At 42.5% G+C, this 19014-nt stretch overlaps 1 protein-coding gene across 1 annotated transcript; it reads left to right on the forward strand.

Moving 5' to 3' along the window:
- The first annotated feature begins 15260 nt into the window (after positions 1–15260).
- LOC139733908 (transmembrane protein 177-like) lies at positions 15261–16190 on the forward strand. The gene has a single exon (XM_071644717.1). It carries the CDS (start codon positions 15261–15263, stop codon positions 16188–16190), a length of 930 nt encoding a protein of 309 aa, XP_071500818.1.
- The last annotated feature ends 2824 nt before the right edge of the window (positions 16191–19014 follow it).

The raw sequence follows: 19014 nt of genomic DNA on the forward strand, positions 1-19014 counted from the left end.
TAGGAGCAGACTCAGAATTTTACCAGGAGGATCACCCGCCCCTCAGTTAACCGCTGAAGCCAACGCTGCGAGATTCAGCTGATGTTTAATACATCCACTTTTATACGTGCTGCATATAAAAGCACGAACAAATTTACGGTATATACATGTACGCCAGTACGCCAGAAAGATGCCCAACTTCTCGCTGGCTAGTACAAGTCAACACCGCCCCGCTGCTAGCGAGCGAGATGCGAATCGAAGTTTACTACACAATACAGTAATTACACATTCCATGAAACGAGCGCGGCGTGCTCCCATTGTATGTATGTAGCGCGCGCAGAGCTGCGTGGGGTCGGGCTTTTCGATCATGTTCAGTAATAAAATGCAATTGCCGACTTCACAAGCACATCAAAAAGATAAATAGAATAAAACAAATAGAGAGAAAATTCAACATAATTTCACTTTTCTACAGCATAATGAAAGAGCACTTGACTGACTAGTACCTCTTTCAGAAAGTAGGGGGAATAGTATCGCCCTTAAAATATGGCAGTAATTCAGTCAATGGAATGTGTATACTTTTAATGAACAATAAAATTTTGTGGAATTCTCCTTATATTTTCTTTGTATTGTTGTTCATACATGACGTCATGAACTGCAGTAGTCTCCTTATCCAGCGATGACGACATTGAAACTCCAAAGAATTAAAAATTTTGAGTCAATGGTCCGATTTTCCTAAAACTTTCACTGATGTGTTATACCAATTTTACTACTTTCACTCAACCCGCATTTACATTTGGGATTTGGTTTCCTTTAAAAAGGCTTTTGTTTTTGTATTATTGTTATTATCATTATTATTATTATTATTATTATTATTATTATTATTATTCTCGATATCATTATTATTATTAGGCTATTATTATCATCATCATCATCATCACCATCATTACTTTCATCATTTTATCAGGGGGAATCCATTAAAGTATTTCAGTCAAGGGATAGCCTTATATACTTTCCTTTCAAATACGGCATTTTTCTGTATTTTCTGTATGGTGTGCACGAAGAGTATGTTGAATGCAGAAGCAAATCAACTTCATTTTCAATCTTTTTTATAGCATAGGCCTAATGTCATCAACAAAGAAAAAAGAGAAAAATACTTTTCAGTAATGTTGCATGTTACTCGTCACATAACAACACTGAAATATTTTTAGATATAACATATAATTCAAATTATATTTTGATTATTTTCTTTGCTTCTCAACAGATGATAATAGTATTGGTGCACATGAGGATTGGGCTTTTAACTTTCTGCGAGATACCAAGAAACCACCTGTGAAATAATACAGAGCATACCGAATCTAAGAAGAATTAAACTTTACTGAGATGAAAATGGGTTTTGGACTCATGGTTGAGACATCCAAAAACAAAGTAGGCCTAAAACAGAGCGATCTTAAAGGGTCGGTCCCACCTTTTACTAGGATTGCTCTGTTTTGGATATGTCTCTGCCATTTCGACATCAATTTTCATCAAAAAAACGTTGAATCTCTCTTTAGAAACTCCATGCTCTTTCATATTTCATAAGAGATATCTCACCAAAAAACAAATGTTAGAAACCCGAAGTTATAGGTCTCAACCAAAACTATGCGAACCCTTTAGATATCTCAAATTTAAATATATGCAAATGAATAATGTAGGACTACATATACTGTTCTTGCTCTCCACACCATTATTCTGTCCGAATTTGACATTGTTGTGAATTTCCGGCATTTATCATTTAACAGTTGAGCCATGACTGACGTGTCAGCTTATCGGCATAACTCAATAAAAGCAACTTAACATAGAAATTAGAAAAAGAAAACACAAACCCATCTGTACTCATTGAATGCACAAATTTTAACTAAACTTCAAAAATTAAACCGTGAACCAATGTCTTGTTCATAAATTATTTTCCCTCAGTTTAACGTGCGTGCGTGTGTGTGTGTGTGTGTGTGTGTGTGTGTCTTTTTACTTTTTCCCTGTATTCACAGAATTCCCATTATCATGTGTGAGTCAAAAATTCCCCTTTAAAGAATTCGATTATGCAGAGAAATGAAAAAAACTAAAAAGCAAAAACCGGTTTGGATTTCGACTAAAATGATAATTATGATATATAAAAAAAAAACAAGGACCGAGCCTTCATCGAAGAAGTTTTGTTCTCCAAGACTCGGACCCTATATATACCGGCAGCCATATTATCATTTAGATATTCAATATTGAGACAAAGGCATCAGGATATGAAATAGAATACACTGGACAGGATTACATGTTTGTTTGTTGTTGTTGTTGTTGTTGTTTTATTGTATGCATGCAATGGGACGAACCCTGTCCTATCCCATCAAAATTTACAGTGTTTCTTCACATGGGGAGGACCCCATGGTTTCTTTTGGATTACCATAAGTCATGAAAACTGTATAAATGTAATTATTATAGAAGAATATACCATACGCCTTCACATGCAGATTGAGATAATACAGCAATGTAAAGTGGAACACATCAATGAAAGTTTGAGGTTTACAATCCGTTCAAAAGTTACGAATTTTCAAAGTTTCTCTGTAGTCACTGCCAGATGAGAAGACTATGCAGTTGATGATGTCACATGCGTATAGAACGATAAGGAAATTAAAAGAATTCCACAAAATTTGTTTTTATTTTAAATACACATTCCTTCAACTTGTTACTGATATAATAAAGGGTGATATTACTCCCCATGCCTTCTGAAAGAGGCAAGTTATGAGCTCTTTTATTACGCAAGAAAAGTGAAAATAATTATGTTGATTTTTCTTCATTTTCTTTATTTCGTTCTACACATTTGGCATCACAAACTGTAGTAGATATCACATCCAGCGATCGCGGAACTGAAACTTAAACAAAGCTTAACTTTTGAACGAACTGATTTTACTCAAACTTTCACGTAATTATGTGGTCTACTACTTTAAGTTTGCTGCATTCTCTCAATCCACATGTTTATGAAGCACGGTGGACTTGTCCTATTGACTTAAAAATGGAAACAAAACAAAAGCAAAGAATGGTAGAAGTTTCGTGCGATTGCATGAACACGAATTAGGCCTAGCAACTTATAGGCCTATATACTTAGAAATTTTTATTTCATTTTTTTCTTTTTCCCCTCACAATAGTTAGATTGGATGCATGTCAATCGCATGGAGAAAAATAAACTATGAAATAAACTAATTGTCAAAAAAAAAAATGTCTGTTCCAGATTACACTAAGTTATAAGGGTTTGTATTTCATACCTTGTAACAGCTAGCTGTGAATGGCCAAAATGTATCCTCTATTCGTTAACAAGAATTAAAAGAAATTCAAGGAATATTGTGAATATTCAATGCGGGAGACTTGGGATGTTATTACATCTTTACTCCTTATGGTTGCAACATTGCAACCACTAAGCCTTATCACTCACTCTTAGCGTCAACATGGATGTCACTTTCAAAACCCCTCTTTCTTATTCCACATCATTCTGTTGTCTCCTGCGACTTCTTGGCTCTGAATGAATTAATAAAGGCATTATTTACCATTTGCAGATGAAACAAAAACCCAGCTCTAGTGCTAAAACGTGAGTTATGGACAGGAACAACCAATGCAAAAATTGTAATCATTGTAATCAATATTTAATGTTTAAGTATTGTTAAATAATGCAAAATGTGAACAATAGTTATAATAAAAAAATAACAGACAAAACTATCTACAGTTATGGTTTAGTAAAAGTGATATCTCGTTATATTTTAGGCTTTATTGCAATCTTATTTTTGATATTATGGTGGGATGTTTTGTAATATAACTGACCTTCACATATGCATCAAATGTGATAACTTAAACAGTTTTTTTTTTTCAACCTGTTCCATACGGGAACCTGGCGGCATGTGCATTATGTCCATGGGCATTTCAGAATTCAGTATAGAACAGGACGGTAAAATTACTGCAGCTCCCAAAAATGGTAAACAATACCGACGTGAGTGAGATGTTTATAATGATGTCTCGGATTGGATCTTCCATCCTTTCTCGAGTGATCTGAAAAGAAGAAGAAGAAGAAGAAATAAAACCTATAGGATGACAAGTATGTACTTTTGTACTCTAAGTGCAAAAGTACAAGAATCCAGAGTAGTGGGTTTATCACATGCAAGTGACTCGCGTTCATCCTAGAAAGGGATTGTATAGTTTTGGTTGAGATGGGGCTTCAGGTTTCCGACTCTTTTTGTGTGAGCTAATGAGAAATCTTCCACGTTATATGAAAGAGCGTGTAATTCTAAAAGGGATTCAAAGTTTATTTGATGAAAATATTGGTTTTGCAACTGCAGAGATATCCAAAACAAAGGGATCCTAATAAAAGGTGGGACCCATGCCACCTATTAATAAGATCATTTTGTTTTATATCGTTTTTGGATATCTCGACCATTTCAAAACAGATTTTTATCAAATGAACTTTGAATTCCTCTTAGAATCACATGCTCCTTGACATTCCGTCAAGTGATTTCTAAGTATCTAGCAAAAAGTTAAAAGCTTAATCCTCACCTCTACCAATTGAAGGGGTCGGTGCAATATAGTGCTAACCCACACTTTTGTCAAAATTGAGTTACATGCATTTGCATGATTCTTACCCTTGAATCTAACCTCCGTGAAAATATCATATTTGAATTCAACCAATAAGATGGTAAAAAATGCATGCATTCATGTTTTATTAATGTACAATGTATGGACTTTCCAAACATTCAACAGCGATTATCTCAAAATGACCATTATGTGGGTTAGCACTATATTGCACCGACCCCTTCAATTGAATCTATACCCAGCCAGTATAGAAACTTTGACCAATCATGGATGGAATACTTCAGACAGTGCCGGTAGATGTCATGTCATGCAGCGCCATCATACGCTTCAAAATGAGCAGGTATGCGCAGCTAGCTTCAACTCAAGGCTGTCCTTTCCGCATTCCACAGCTAGCCAAGCACATCGCAGCGCGCTACTGAGTAAACACTATCACTATTAAAACAAACTCCTGTATAATGAGGCCATCAAAAATACAATATGTCAGCCTCCATTAGCTGATGTTACGTGAGGATGAGTATCAATATGTAACACACGACCCCTTGGGCCTTAGTTTGGAGGAACACGAAATTTTCAGTAAGTATAAGTTCATTATTCTTAGTTAGTTTCATTTACGGCCTCATTCACAAACGTGTTGTGATCTAGTAGAGGTCGATGAGATGAGCTATAGAGTCTAAGAGTACTTAGTTTAACCGTTAACACGTTACTACAGTAAATTTATACCGGTACTCGTGCACTCGCACTCGTACAGTCGTAGGTTGCATGTGCACAACGCCCAGCTCCCATCGCACCCCGGCCCCGGCCCCGGTCGGTCCGGTCCCGCAGCAGCGGACCGGACCCTCGCTTTCCTCGGCCCTCGGCCCTCACATCATATCACATCGTGAAAACCAAGCCCGACTGGCTTGCGACTGTGCAGTGGCGGAGGGCACCGACGCCGTAGAGAAACTAAACATTAGCTGTTAGGCCTAATCATGTAGAGTCTAGAATATAGAAGGATCTGTTGCTCATTTATTCCAAAAATATAAATTTAAATACATACCCTAAAGGCCAAATAAATTTTAGAAGTCTACAGATCTAGCGTTAGAGGTCTGTATTAAAACAAGTTTGCCTAAGTTTTGCCTCAGATATCATGAATATGCCGTAGATACTGCGCAGTTTCGAATCTCATGGCCATCCTGTTGACTCTGAATCTCCAGGCATAGACCTAGACTCTAGTGAAAGTTTGAAACTGAAATAGTGGTCTAACACTGTTTTACCATGTATGGTTGGGTGTTCATAATACCGGACACCTAACGTTTTTCTATCAATAGAAACGTGAAAAATCTCACAATTTCCCTGAAATTTTACTCACGTGTGGAGAAAATACTCCGGATTCACAAGCGCGCACTGAAAATGCGATCTGAGGTACGCGCTCTTAGATGGCGGCTTCGAACGCGTGGGGTGTCATTTTTTCCGCGCTCAGTTGCCCTGCTCATTTCAGCCGACCACCCTGACAATACGTATAAAGGGCACTTAAATGCGTTTTTTCGACAGGCCGCTGTTTTTTTCTAGCCGTCATTTTTTCCCCAATAATATTTGAATATTGAAGTGACCTGCTATGAGCACAATCAAATAGAACACGATCGACACACTCGGAGTTAAGAGAGAGATTGACTTTATTGGAAGAGCTGCATTCAGCCAACGCTCGAGACAGACTGACCAAAACACTGGACTGCCTGGTCATAAATACATCGGTACATTGCTACTACCAGTATGGTGGTCCACCATGATGTGAGGACACCTGTCTCTTTAATCCCTCCGATATACGAGTGATGTGATATTAAAGACACTCAGTCGTGGCGAGTGGTTTGTACGGCACGGAGACGAACGCAACACGCTGCCTCCCCCATTCTGTATCAAATGTAGTGACCCCCGAATGAGAATAGCGCTGGCTCAATGGGTCAGCGAAAATACGATAGGCTACAAGAAAGCTCCCTGTGCTTATCTCCTAACCCAAAATGGCTGTCCCAGCGAGCCACGAGAGCTTCCGAATGGACGCCCACTCTCAGTGCGCATGCGTATGAAGAGAGGCCAAAAGAGCCACGCGTCTTCTGGCCTCTCTCCTCCAATCTCCGCAGCTCGCGGTGACAATATTTGTGTATGATGCGTACACACACACGCACACACACACACACACACGCCGCAGCGTCTTCTGGCCTCTCTCCTCCAATCACCGCAGCTCGCGGTGATAATGTTTGTGTATGATGCGTACACACACACGCACACACATACACTTGTCTCAGTGGTAGCATTGCGCAATTGCATGCACAAACTTCGGTCGTTCGGAGTTTACGTACCATTAGGGATGGCGATCGGCTGCCTTTAAGCCCTCTGGCCGACAGAGCTCAGACACCCTGTCTGGTCCGAGTCTAGCCTGATTACATAATATACTACATTCCTCCCCCCCTTAGATTACAACCTCCATTAAAGTGATAACTTGCAACTGCATCAAAATAGAACGAGTTTCTAGGAGCTAGCAAAACTTGGAAAACGTCAGTCTTCAACAGTTATATCATTAACACTGCATTCACATAGCCAAATAACCTGAATAAAGTACTAAATGAAAAACACACACACAAAAAAAAAAACTCACAAAATATTATCATTATATAGGTATTACTTATCATTCGACCAGGTAAAGAATATGGGGTACATATCCTAGACATTACAAACATGAAACAAAACAAAAATAAACAAAAGAAACATTCAGAACATATTAACAGATAGTACATGAACAAAGTTTCCTAGGACAACATTCTACATGAGCAGCCATGCACGGACTATTCGCTTATAGGGTGTAAGCGGCCTTATTGTCGTTGTTGTGAATAAGAGCATGACAACACAGGAAATAAACAAGCATTTGACTACGCTTGTTGCTAACATTTACATAATGTACAATGGGGTTAGCGTCCTTTGAGACACATGTTCACTTAAGCTATACTCTATCGTCAAATGATGGTGACCATTGCGACCCTCACAAACACAGAAAGTTTGGTCAGCATACCCCTGGAATTAAAATACATGTATTATGCAAAATATGGTCACCCTTTTAAACTGACCTGGAATTAACAATGCCAAAATTAATATACGGAAGAAAGTCAAAACAAAACAAAATTGTCAGACATTTGCCCAAACAAACCAAATAAGGATAGCATCCCTAACAATTGTGTGAATGAACGAAACATACCAAATAATAATGATAATAATCATAGCATCTGAAGAGATGATGAGGGAGAGAATATAACTTCCAAACCATCACACTCACGACATGTATACACACAACGAAACTAAAACCCCAAACTGTGTACAAAAATGCAGTTGCCAATTAAGTACACCTTGACAATAAACTCGCCCAGAATTCCAGAACGAAGGGGTGGGGTTGAAGGCATTGTTCTAATGTTTCAATGTTCCTGACTATGGACGAATAAGTTAAAACAAACATGAACTTGACATGAAATGCCGATTTTCAAGTAAATTTTTCAACATACTCGCTGCATTTGGGATTATACTACCCCGAACTTTTACAGTATAAATGAAGGCACGCCTAGATATTACTCTTCGTTTCTGTGTAGGGATACAGACAACAAAAAACACATAAGGAAAGAAAAAACAACAACAACTCAACTGATATAACACAGTGTCATCTACCAAGTTTGTCGGCATTATGGAAATCCATATCGGTCAGGTGGATTCCGCTGCCTGATCGGGTAGGTTTTACGGTTCGGCGCTAACTGGTCTTGCCGTTGGAGCTCGCTGTCGTTCTGCGACATGACCGGGGGTGGTAGCTCCGCTGGTGGGTCGGTCGTCGCGGTCGCGTCTACACTTCCTTGGATATCTAGTCCTTCATCGCTGGTGATGTCGCGTGCGGTATTCGTCAGTCGAGATGTACCGCCACTCGAGGGCGATATCGTAGAATTGTAACGCTTGCGAATGTGGTCCGCGTGACGTTTAATTGCCCGACCGCTGTTGTCGGCGATAGCGACTTCGAATGAAACCGGCCCATTCTGCGAAACGATTTCTCCACTCCACCACTTGGGAGATTTCGAGGTGAAGTTTTTGGCATACACTTTGTCTCCCACAGCAAAGGTACGCGACTTCGAGCTGCTGTCATGCATTAGCTTTTGCTTTTCCTGACGATCATGCACGCGTGACGCGATATCGGGTCTCAAACGATCGAGTGCGGTCGTCAGACGACGACCCATTAGCATTTCAGCGGGCGAGATTCCTGTCGTCGAGTGTGGAGTTGTGCGATATTGCAGAAGAAATCTCGCGATATTTGTTTCCAACGAACTATCTCCCGTGCGCTTCATCGCGTCTTTGAATGTGCGAACGGCACGTTCTGCTAGGCCGTTAGACGCTGGGTGATATGGGGCCGACTTCGCGTGTGCGATTCCATTTTTCTTCAAGAAGACGCTGAACTCCGCGCTAGCGAAGGCGGGACCATTGTCGGAGACTACTTTATCTGGCAATCCGTGCGTTGCGAAAAGTAGCCGTAACTTCGCGATTGTCGACGCTGTCGTCGTCGAACCAACTGGGATTACTTCAAGCCATTTGGAGTACGCATCGACCACGATGAGGAAATATTTCCCCATGAACGGCCCAGCGTGGTCAATGTGCAGGCGTGACCATGGACGATTTGGCCACTGCCATGGATGAAGCGGTGTGGGTGCCGGCATTGGCTGATTTTCCTGGCAATTGCTACACGATTTCGATGTACTTTCGATGTCGTGATCCATTTTTGGCCACCACATAAACGCTCTCGCGAAACTTTTCATCCGAGACACGCCTGGATGTCCCGCGTGGAGCGTCTCCAACACTTGCTTCCTTCCCTGCCTAGGAACGATCACACGATTTCCCCAGAGCACACACTCATCTAGCATTGATAGCTCATCGCGGCGCACATGATACGGCTTCATGTCGACATCGACTTCCTCTCGCTGCTCAGGCCAACCGCGCTCTACGTAGGTTAACACGCGAGACAAGACCGGGTCACGGCGCGTCCACTTCCGAATGTCGGCTGTAGTGATGGGCGATGATTCAAGCGTGTCGAGGAGGAGCACTGTTTCCGCCGGCAACGGCACCGTGGGCGGCACATCGGCGAGTGGTAGACGACTGAGAGCATCGGCATTAGCGTGTAATCCTGTCGGTTTGAAACGGAGTGTATACTCATAGCTCGCGAGAGTGAGGGCCCAACGCTGAATGCGAGCTGATGCTTGAGCAGGGATAGGGCGGTCCTCGTTGAACAGGCCGAGGAGGGGCTTGTGATCGGTGACGAGCGTGAAGTGGCGCCCATGCAGGTAAGAATGGAAGCGTGTTACCCCAAACACACAAGCTAAACCTTCCTTCTCGATTTGCGAATATTTCTTTTCGGCTTCCGCAAGTGTTCGCGAGGCGAACGCAATCGGCTTTTCTGACCCGTCTTCCATGCGATGCGCGATCACCGCGCCGATGCCGTATTGCGAGGCATCACAGGACACGACCAGCTCTCGGCTTGGATCATAATGTACCAAAACTTGTGATGATAACAGCAGCTTCTTGGACGAGTCGAATGCCGTTTGCTGAGCTGAGCTCCATTTCCACGGTGTCCCTTTCTTGAGGAGGGCGTACACAGGTGCTAGCGTGGTCGACAAATTCGGGAGAAATTTGCCGTAGTATGTGAGCAGCCCCAGATAGGCTCGCAGTTCAGTGACGTTGCGGGGTGCAGGGGCATTCGTGATCGCTGTAACTTTACCCGAAGTCGGATGCAGGCCTTGCTCGTCGATGGTGTGACCCAAATACTCAACCGACGGCTGCATGAACTTGCACTTGCTTCGCTTCAAGCGCAGCCCAGACTCCTCCAGCCGCCCGAGCACCATGTCGATTGTCGAAAGATGGTCGTGGTCATTGACCCCGGTGATGAGGATGTCATCGAGGTATACCGTGACATGGGGAATATCGCGTAGCAAATTCTCCATTACCCGTTGAAATATGGCTGGGGCGGACGACACCCCAAACGGGAGCCTGTTGTAGCGATATAGCCCCTTATGTGTGTTGATCACTACGTACTGGCGTGAGTCATCGTCGAGCTCGATCTGCTGATACGCTTGGGACAAATCCAGCTTCGAGAACTTTTGTCCCCCTGCAAGTGATGCGAACAGGTCCTCAATTCTCGGGAGTGGGTACTTGTCTAATTTCGCTACGCGATTGACTGTCATTTTAAAGTCACCACAGATACGAACTGACTGCTTATCAGCTTTCATCACGGGCACTATGGGTGCCGCCCATTCCGAAAACTGGACTGGTTCGATTACCCCATCGTGCTGCAATTTCTCCAACTCCTTCTCCACCAGGTCCCGCATCGCATACGGCACCACCCGTGCTTTGCAAAAGCGGGGCGCTGCATCCTTGTTCACGTGAAGCGTGGCTTGCAGACTTGTGAACTTGCCCAATTCCTCACGAAATACCGCGTCGTGACGTTGCAGGATGTCGTTGACGTCGGTTGTGGCTGCGGCGTTCATGTTATGCACACTTGCCCAATCCAGCCTCAGCTCATGCAGCCAACTTCTACCAAGGAGGCTGGGACCATCTTCTTTGACCACGATGAGCGGGAGCGTTTTCACCTGGCCATTGTGAGCGACGTGCACCTCGACCATGCCCACGACGTCCAATTCGTGGTTGGTATAAGTCCGCAGCTTCATAGTTGTTGGGCTTAGTCGTCGTTTAGGCCAATATGTCCGGAATGTCGTCTCCGACATGAGCGAAATAGATGCACCGGTGTCGATTTCCATTCCGACCTCTTGGCTGTCGATATTGACTTTTACTTTCAGTGGGGGCACATTTGACTTGCCGTCCACTCGATACAGCCTGAGATTGCCGTACTCCGCTGGTGGTGGAGCTGAACTCTCGTCCGCCGATTCCGTGCCGGCGTCATCGTCGTCCGCTTTTAACGCTTTCACCTGGCCACTGCTCTTGGGCGGTATTCCGCGTCTTTTGCTTAGACACACGCTGCTAATGTGTCCCCTTTTTTGGCAATGATGGCAATTGCTGTCCTTGAACCTGCACTTGTCAGATGTGTGTCCGCCCTTTCCACACCGGAAGCACGTTCTGGTCCTGGCTTGTTTCGGCTGAGGCGAGGAAGCCATTTGGTGTACTTCCTCCCTTGGAGCTTGCGCCGTCTGGAGGTCCCGAACATTATTGGCAGCCATTTCGATGCTGGTGGCGATTTCCACCGCCTTCCCGAGATTTAAGCTCTTCTCCGCAAGAAGCCGACGTTGGATGCGGTCATCCCGCACGCCGCAAACCAGGCGATCACGTAGCATTACATCAAGCGACGTCCCGAAATTGCAAAACTCTGCTAGAGAACGAAGTGATGCCATGTAGCCCGCTATCGTTTCATTATCCATGCGAAACCGGCTGTTGAATTTACATCTTTGCACTATTTCGCTTGGAATCGGGCAATGATGTGCGTTCATCGCTGCCACGAGATCGTCATACTTCATGGCAGAGGGCTTGGTTGGGGCCACCAGGTTCCGTAGCAATTTGTATGACGAAGGCCCAATGACTGTGAGCAGTGTCGCCTGCTTTTTTCCCTCAGATGTAATGTCATTGGCTTTAAAATAGAGGTCCAGCCGTTCGACGTACTGCGACCATTCCTCTCTCCCCTCCAGAAACTCCTCAATTTTCCCGATGAGAGCCATCCTATACAGTACATGTATAGGTGCATTCGAAAAATATCCTCGTCGCCAGTGATGTGACCTGCTATGAGCACAATCAAATAGAACACGATCGACACACTCGGAGTTAAGAGAGAGATTGACTTTATTGGAAGAGCTGCATTCAGCCAACGCTCGAGACAGACTGACCAAAACACTGGACTGCCTGGTCATAAATACATCGGTACATTGCTACTACCAGTATGGTGGTCCACCATGATGTGAGGACACCTGTCTCTTTAATCCCTCCGATATACGAGTGATGTGATATTAAGCCCTCTGGCCGACAGAGCTCAGACACCCTGTCTGGTCCGAGTCTAGCCTGATTACATAATATACTACAAATATATTTCGAATCCTTCGATACTGGTATTACTTTTGAAGGACTGTTTGATGAATTTGACTCGATTTTCATTAGGGAACTTTTCATCGTAATTGAAATAAATTAGATGAGTCGGTTTGTTTTTTTCACATTCATTTCTCGTTTCTGCATCAACTCGTACGGTCGTAGCGGGCGACAAAATGTTTATGTCATGTGTATGTGTATTAAACGTGTGTGCACGATCGTACAAGTGGCGGTGACAATTTTGCGGTCAAAATCGTCAAATTTATTACGGAAGGATACTCTACATCTAACAACGAGTCAGCAAAGGTAGGCCTAGTTATATGTAGTTACACGATAAACCTTATTCGATTGTGCTAAATTTCGGTAATTTAGAGGGAATACTTTGTTGTTTTCGCCACATTTTACTCGGTAACGTAGCCCAGTGAAGAATCGAACACCGTTGCGCGTAGTCCCATGCGTACATTTTCTTTCTGTACGCGCAATGCCATTATAATGCGCGGTCGGTCGTTATGGACCCGGTCGGTGGGTTGGACACCTACCATACTAATAGTTCATGCAATTGCATATCTTTGTGTAACCCCGTCGCGGGGCGCTGCTACGTATTTGTCCGTATGGGGTCGCTGCTGCGGTTAATCTTTGTGCAGCTTAAAAAGGGTACCTGAACTATTAAGAGAAAAGTTATGGTACCCTATCTAAACCCTTTCAGGCGCACAAAGATAATAATGTGAATTTTACAGTGGAAAGCATCTTCTCTTATTCTTAATTTGTAAAGCAGATGTGTTACCATTGAACTGTGTTTAGTTTAGTTTGATTATGAGTTTGTTTTTGTCTCTTCGTTATTATTTTCATAGCTAAGTTATTGGCTATGGTGCTTAATCCCACGCACACCTTTTCATTCTATATGCTAACACTAACAGCCATGATACGCAGGGTGCTGATGTTAGGTACCCTGCTGATGTTGGGTACCCTGCCGATATGTGGTACCCTTAACATACCACACAGCCCTGTCGCTGTGCAGAAGTTGCGACAGGGATTCACAGGTCTGGTTGGGTTAGGGCCCATGAGTACACTACAGTTCAGATAACTGTGACCAGCCTGAACGCTTTGCATTCGGGCTGCAGATTATAAAATTGGGGTCTCGTATGGGATAGAAAACGGTTCCAGTATTGCGGCTAAATTTCGACTTACAGATGTAGTCCAATTATTGACAACACTAACAGGATACGGTGAACATTTGGTTCCGCTAATAGTCCATTTCTGTCCAAATTGATGACTTTAAATGATTCAGTCAAGAGGAAACTGGGAGAACAACAACTGCTACGTACGCCGATTTGAAACCTACACACCTGCGCACTCAAACCCTTTCGCTCGCCACTACAAAGCATGCAATGAAAAGGCCTTATTCAAAGGCCAAACACATTGCGAATCTCATGCATATTTATATCACCGATGCGCAAAGTGCCACTCAAAGGTTGCATCAAAAAACGAAGGAATGAATGGGAGGTATGGAGATGAACTCGTAGAAAAACATCTTTTCAAGACCATGGGATCAATTTGAAAATGAGCAAGTGCACAACTGGTATGAATTAGATACGGAACATATGGTTTAAAAGTAAGCCATTTGCTGATGAAATAGGACACTTTTAGAAGCGCTTAAATTTGTGTTTCTTTTTTCATTGTACAGAGATAGCGCTCTGTTGACTCAGGGTGTTCCCACAGTATAACTGTGAAGGAGCGCTCAGGGGTTACAGTTCAGACAGCACAGTGCAGTACCACACCAGTGCCCAGTCTTGTCCAAAGTGCATTGCAAGACCGAGCGTCCGACATCCAAGGCCAAGGCTCTTCATACTTGGTCCAATTAAAAGATCAGCCTGTATTTCTTGTCTGGAATATGTTCCGCAGAGACCACGTCTGGCTTCACAGAATCATTTTTCCTATAGACCCTAATACAAACTGATTACATGAAGGCTCTCATACCCAATACTGTGAGGGGGTATGCTCTATATTTACATGTACTTCCCACAAAAACCAATGTGGATTGGCTAATGGATGCACTTGCTGATGATAAGTTATCACTAGAATATCAGTGTGCGATAATTACTTGAATATTTTTTAAATATTAGCATTTATAATAGCGTGCCAATGAGCTGGTAGCTGTGTCTTATTCCACGAAATTCCACCTAAATCTTTGATATATATGTCAAACAGCTGGTGAGTGCACTGTATTTTAAAAAAATCAGATGTAGATTTTACTGTTTAAGCAAATTTGCTGATCAAGGACTGTGATTGAATAAGATGTATTATTAAATTGAGGAGGGTGAGGTACCTTATCCGGGACCTCCATTTGGTTAAGCATTCCCCCATGGCGGTGTCCACGAGAGAGGCTTCCAACTGTCTCGCAGGAGAACCATCAAAGTCTTTCCACACCTTCAAACTACTGTGTGTACATTCATTGCAATAGCCTGAACAAGACATACAACTGTATATTTCAATTTGCATTCATGCTTTGATGTGGTTTGCAGACAGGCATTATTCTTATTCTTTCTTTTTTGTTTCTTTCATCTCCCAGATTTCATGAATACTTGGACCGTGGGAAACCCAAATTGACAATGTCGAGGTTGACGAGGTTTTTGCGGAAGCCTCTGAATTTTGGCATCGTTGCTGCCACTAGCGCTGGCATTGTATTCAGCATCAAGACAGCACCTCATCTCTTTCCTAACTACCTGTACCGCCCCGTTTTCGAGGCATATCGGACAGGCAATTACTGCAAGCTAACAGAAGAACAGAACCGGGAGTTTCTGGAGGTCTGCGGTGATCTCGGCATAAACCCTGCAAAATACAATGCCTTTGTCACCAGTCGCTGGGAAGCTAAATCAATCGGGTTGCCCTGGTTCCCATCTGGATGCCATATTGGTGTTCCAGCCACTTTGGTGAGTGAGCCAGACTTGTCCAACATTCGCTTCTCTGGACCCATCAAAGCAAACCTTGACAGTAGGGAAGGACTGTGGCTGAGGGACTCTCTTAAGATGGGAAAGGAGGCCCGCAAGTTTGCCGTCGGCCAGCAGATTGCACTGAGTGACAGTAATCTCCCGTTCTACTCCATCGTCTTGGCACCGGTAGCCACCGTGGCAGGATTTGCAACAACATTTATTGTCCAGATACTCTCGCCGCTTGTTCCTGTTTATGTCACTGGTCTCGCTGTGGGAACATGCTTCTACTTTGCCTACAGCTTCTGCATGGCTGGCCTCAATGAAAGGGTGGATCTGAGAGTGAACCAACGACTGGCAGACCTGAGCGATGCATACGTCATGGGAGGGCTGGAGTTCTATGAGAAACTTCTGCAGCGGAACAGGGGACTAAGGAAGCTCCTTGGGAGCCGAGGGGAACAGCTGTACACATACTATGGCAATGAAACACCAGGCCTTGTGTACTCTTCTGGAGCTACAAACATTCAGAAGAGGGACATCCTGAAAGAGCTCTTTGATCAAAAACAAAAGGAACGGTATGCTACTGAAAACAGAAAAGTTACTGAATCATGATATTGGAACTTTCTCCAGCAAGAGATCGTTTTTTTTTAACAAAATACCAGAGTTCATCTGAAAAGTGCATGTCAATAATGTCTGATGTTATGCTGATGGTTGCATAATTTTATGTAGTCATGCATGTCTATACTGTACATGTGCTTTCCATTGCATGACACTGATTATTCAGTCTTTCCTTGTGCCCTATGAATTATGCACCCAAAGCAAGGGATGCTGTAAACTGCTCAGGGTGACTTTTGAAGATTGTTTGCTGAGGTACCTTGTACACTGTACATTGGGCTTCAACAGTTGGAATAGGTGTGGATTTCTTGTCTGACTTAAGTCCCTTTGAAGCAAACCTACTTTTGTTTCTTTAAACCTTTCATCCTCAAATCTAATCTATAAATCCCAAGATGTTGTGAATTTGGGACATCTCCCGAGCTCTTCTGTGGTTTTAATATGCATGATGTCAGAATATGGTACTTGACATAGGAGTACCATTAGTAGACATTTATATTTTTACAAAGTAGACATCCATATTTGCTTTATATCAACTCTTCATTAGCTGCAGATTGAAATTGCACTCATTGTAGTCCCCTTTTCAAGACTACAGCTGATTGTCCTCCTGTTTGTTTATTTTCACATTGTTTATTGCCACTTGGCCTACTATCAGATGGTCTACTTCCCAGTTCGTCGAACACCAGTAGGTTGAACTCACTTGGTCTACTATCAATTTCGTCTTACGCCCATTTGGTCTACTTCTCATTTGGTCTAATGCCCAGTTTGGCTACTTATCGTTTCGTCTAATGACCAGGTGGTCTAACCGCAGTTTTGTCTCGTTGGACTTTTTCCCATTTTGTCTGATAAACTGTGGGTATTAGACGAAGTGGGCATAGCCCATCTGGAAGTAGCCCAACTGGTAATGAGGCTATTAATGGTCTTTAGACGAACTGGTTTTAGATGAAACAGGATTAGACCATGTGGGTTGAGATTAAATGGCTATTAGACGAAGTGGGAGTAGACCAATTGATAGATCACCCTTTCACATCATCTTCAGAAAGATGGGCTTTTTTGAGTACATCAGGCGAGTAATATACATTGTTGTGATCCACACCTTTCAATTGTTTGTCCAAAACCATTCAAACTCTAGTGGCTCTAGTATACATGTCCTTTTGAGCAGGCTCTGATGGAGTTTCTAAAAGCCTGAAGACCACATTTTCATTCACTGGCGGTTGAGGATACTGTATACGCCATATATTTAGCGAGTCTAAATTTTCGGAATCGGAACTTCCCGACGATTTCGCATGGTTAGATTCGTGATTGTAGAGTCCTGTACTAAATGGAGAAATGTATGCACGTACGTCACATTCATAGCTTGATCAGAGTAAATATTTTCGTGTGTCTTTAATTTTGCGAAGAGCACCTGACTTGCAAAATTCGGAAAATAAAAACCTCACAAAATATTTGACGTATACAGTATTTGATTCTGCAGGATCTTCCATGCTTTCAAAAAGCTGCAGAATGTGATGTCTTTGTAGTACAATCATTACTTCTTGAGACAGCTAGAAAGTGTCGCAGATCTGTTGCAGCCAGGTCTCTGCACTAGATGGAGCAGATCACACATTTCTGTCTCATCTTCTGGGCATTGGCAATATATTTTATCATCCATGTTTGTTCAGAATTCATGCCAAGCGAACACTTGTGAATGTTTCATATCTAGTCATAATGACTATGGTCGTGAAGTAAACCTTGCCCAGCAATTCTGTCACCTGGGGAGCATTTCATGAAGCATTTTGTGCGACAACTTTGTCGGACAAATTTGATGTCATCCAATGAGATGCAAGGACTTCTGTAGCTTTTAACAGTTTGTCGGACGAAATATCTGACAAAACGCTTCATGAAATGCCCCCCAGAAATAGAATGCAGTGAAACCTTGTTAGTTCGGAAATTCAAAAACAAAAATCCTCTTCTGACGAAGTGATTTCTATTATTTCTTCCTTTTTTTGTACCCTGATATAGACAAAGACCTTGATTATACTAAAAGATAATTTGTCATGGGTTTTATGACTTCATTATAAGGAGGCTTCCCTATACATGTATTTTTGCAAAACATGTTCAAGATGTCACAATTGTTTTCAAGCATCAGAATCGTGTGTTTATGGATTTTCTGTAAGCCTAAGAATATGTTGCCTCCCATTAAACGTACAAACCCACTTTGACACTTTGATGATACTTTTTATATCTTGAAAATTTGTAATAAAGTGCATAAAGAAGAAGAAATGGATATCTTCCTTTTTCAAATCATTTTCAGTTCGTTATGACCACATACATACTTGTAGTAGTGAGAAGATTAATGGATATTGTTGACTGATGTTTTACATTTTTAGAGTTGATTTCGTCTGTGAACTTTTGAGTTTGCTTTATGATAGAAACTTTGCTTTGGACTAAAGCAGTAGGTCTGTACTGTGAAACCAGAAGTTTTTGTGCGCATGAAACTTTTGTGAATTTTGTGAGGAGCCAATATTCAATTTGCATGAAAGTGTTTGTCTACACAATGCATTAAGTGCCAGTGGTGAATTATGAAAATTTCATGATGCAAAAAATGCTGTTGCCTCCAATTTGCACAAGTTTTTGCAGCAAATGTTTGTGGTTGTACAGTAAATTCAGCCCAAAATCTTGTGGTTAAAGTAATGCAGGAATTTCTGGGCTTTCATGCATGATTGATTACATTTGCATTACAAAAATGTATCTCCCTTTCCTAGTACAATGTATTCTGAGCTGGATATGTACTAGTATCGCTTTAGCCAATAGCAAGCTGTACATCTACAACACAAACACCAAG

This window comes from Diadema antillarum, unplaced genomic scaffold (assembly GCF_040938485.1).
Source record: "Diadema antillarum isolate AM-2024a unplaced genomic scaffold, OU_Dant_1.0 seq00000503_RagTag, whole genome shotgun sequence".
Lineage (NCBI taxonomy): Eukaryota > Metazoa > Echinodermata > Echinoidea > Diadematoida > Diadematidae > Diadema > Diadema antillarum.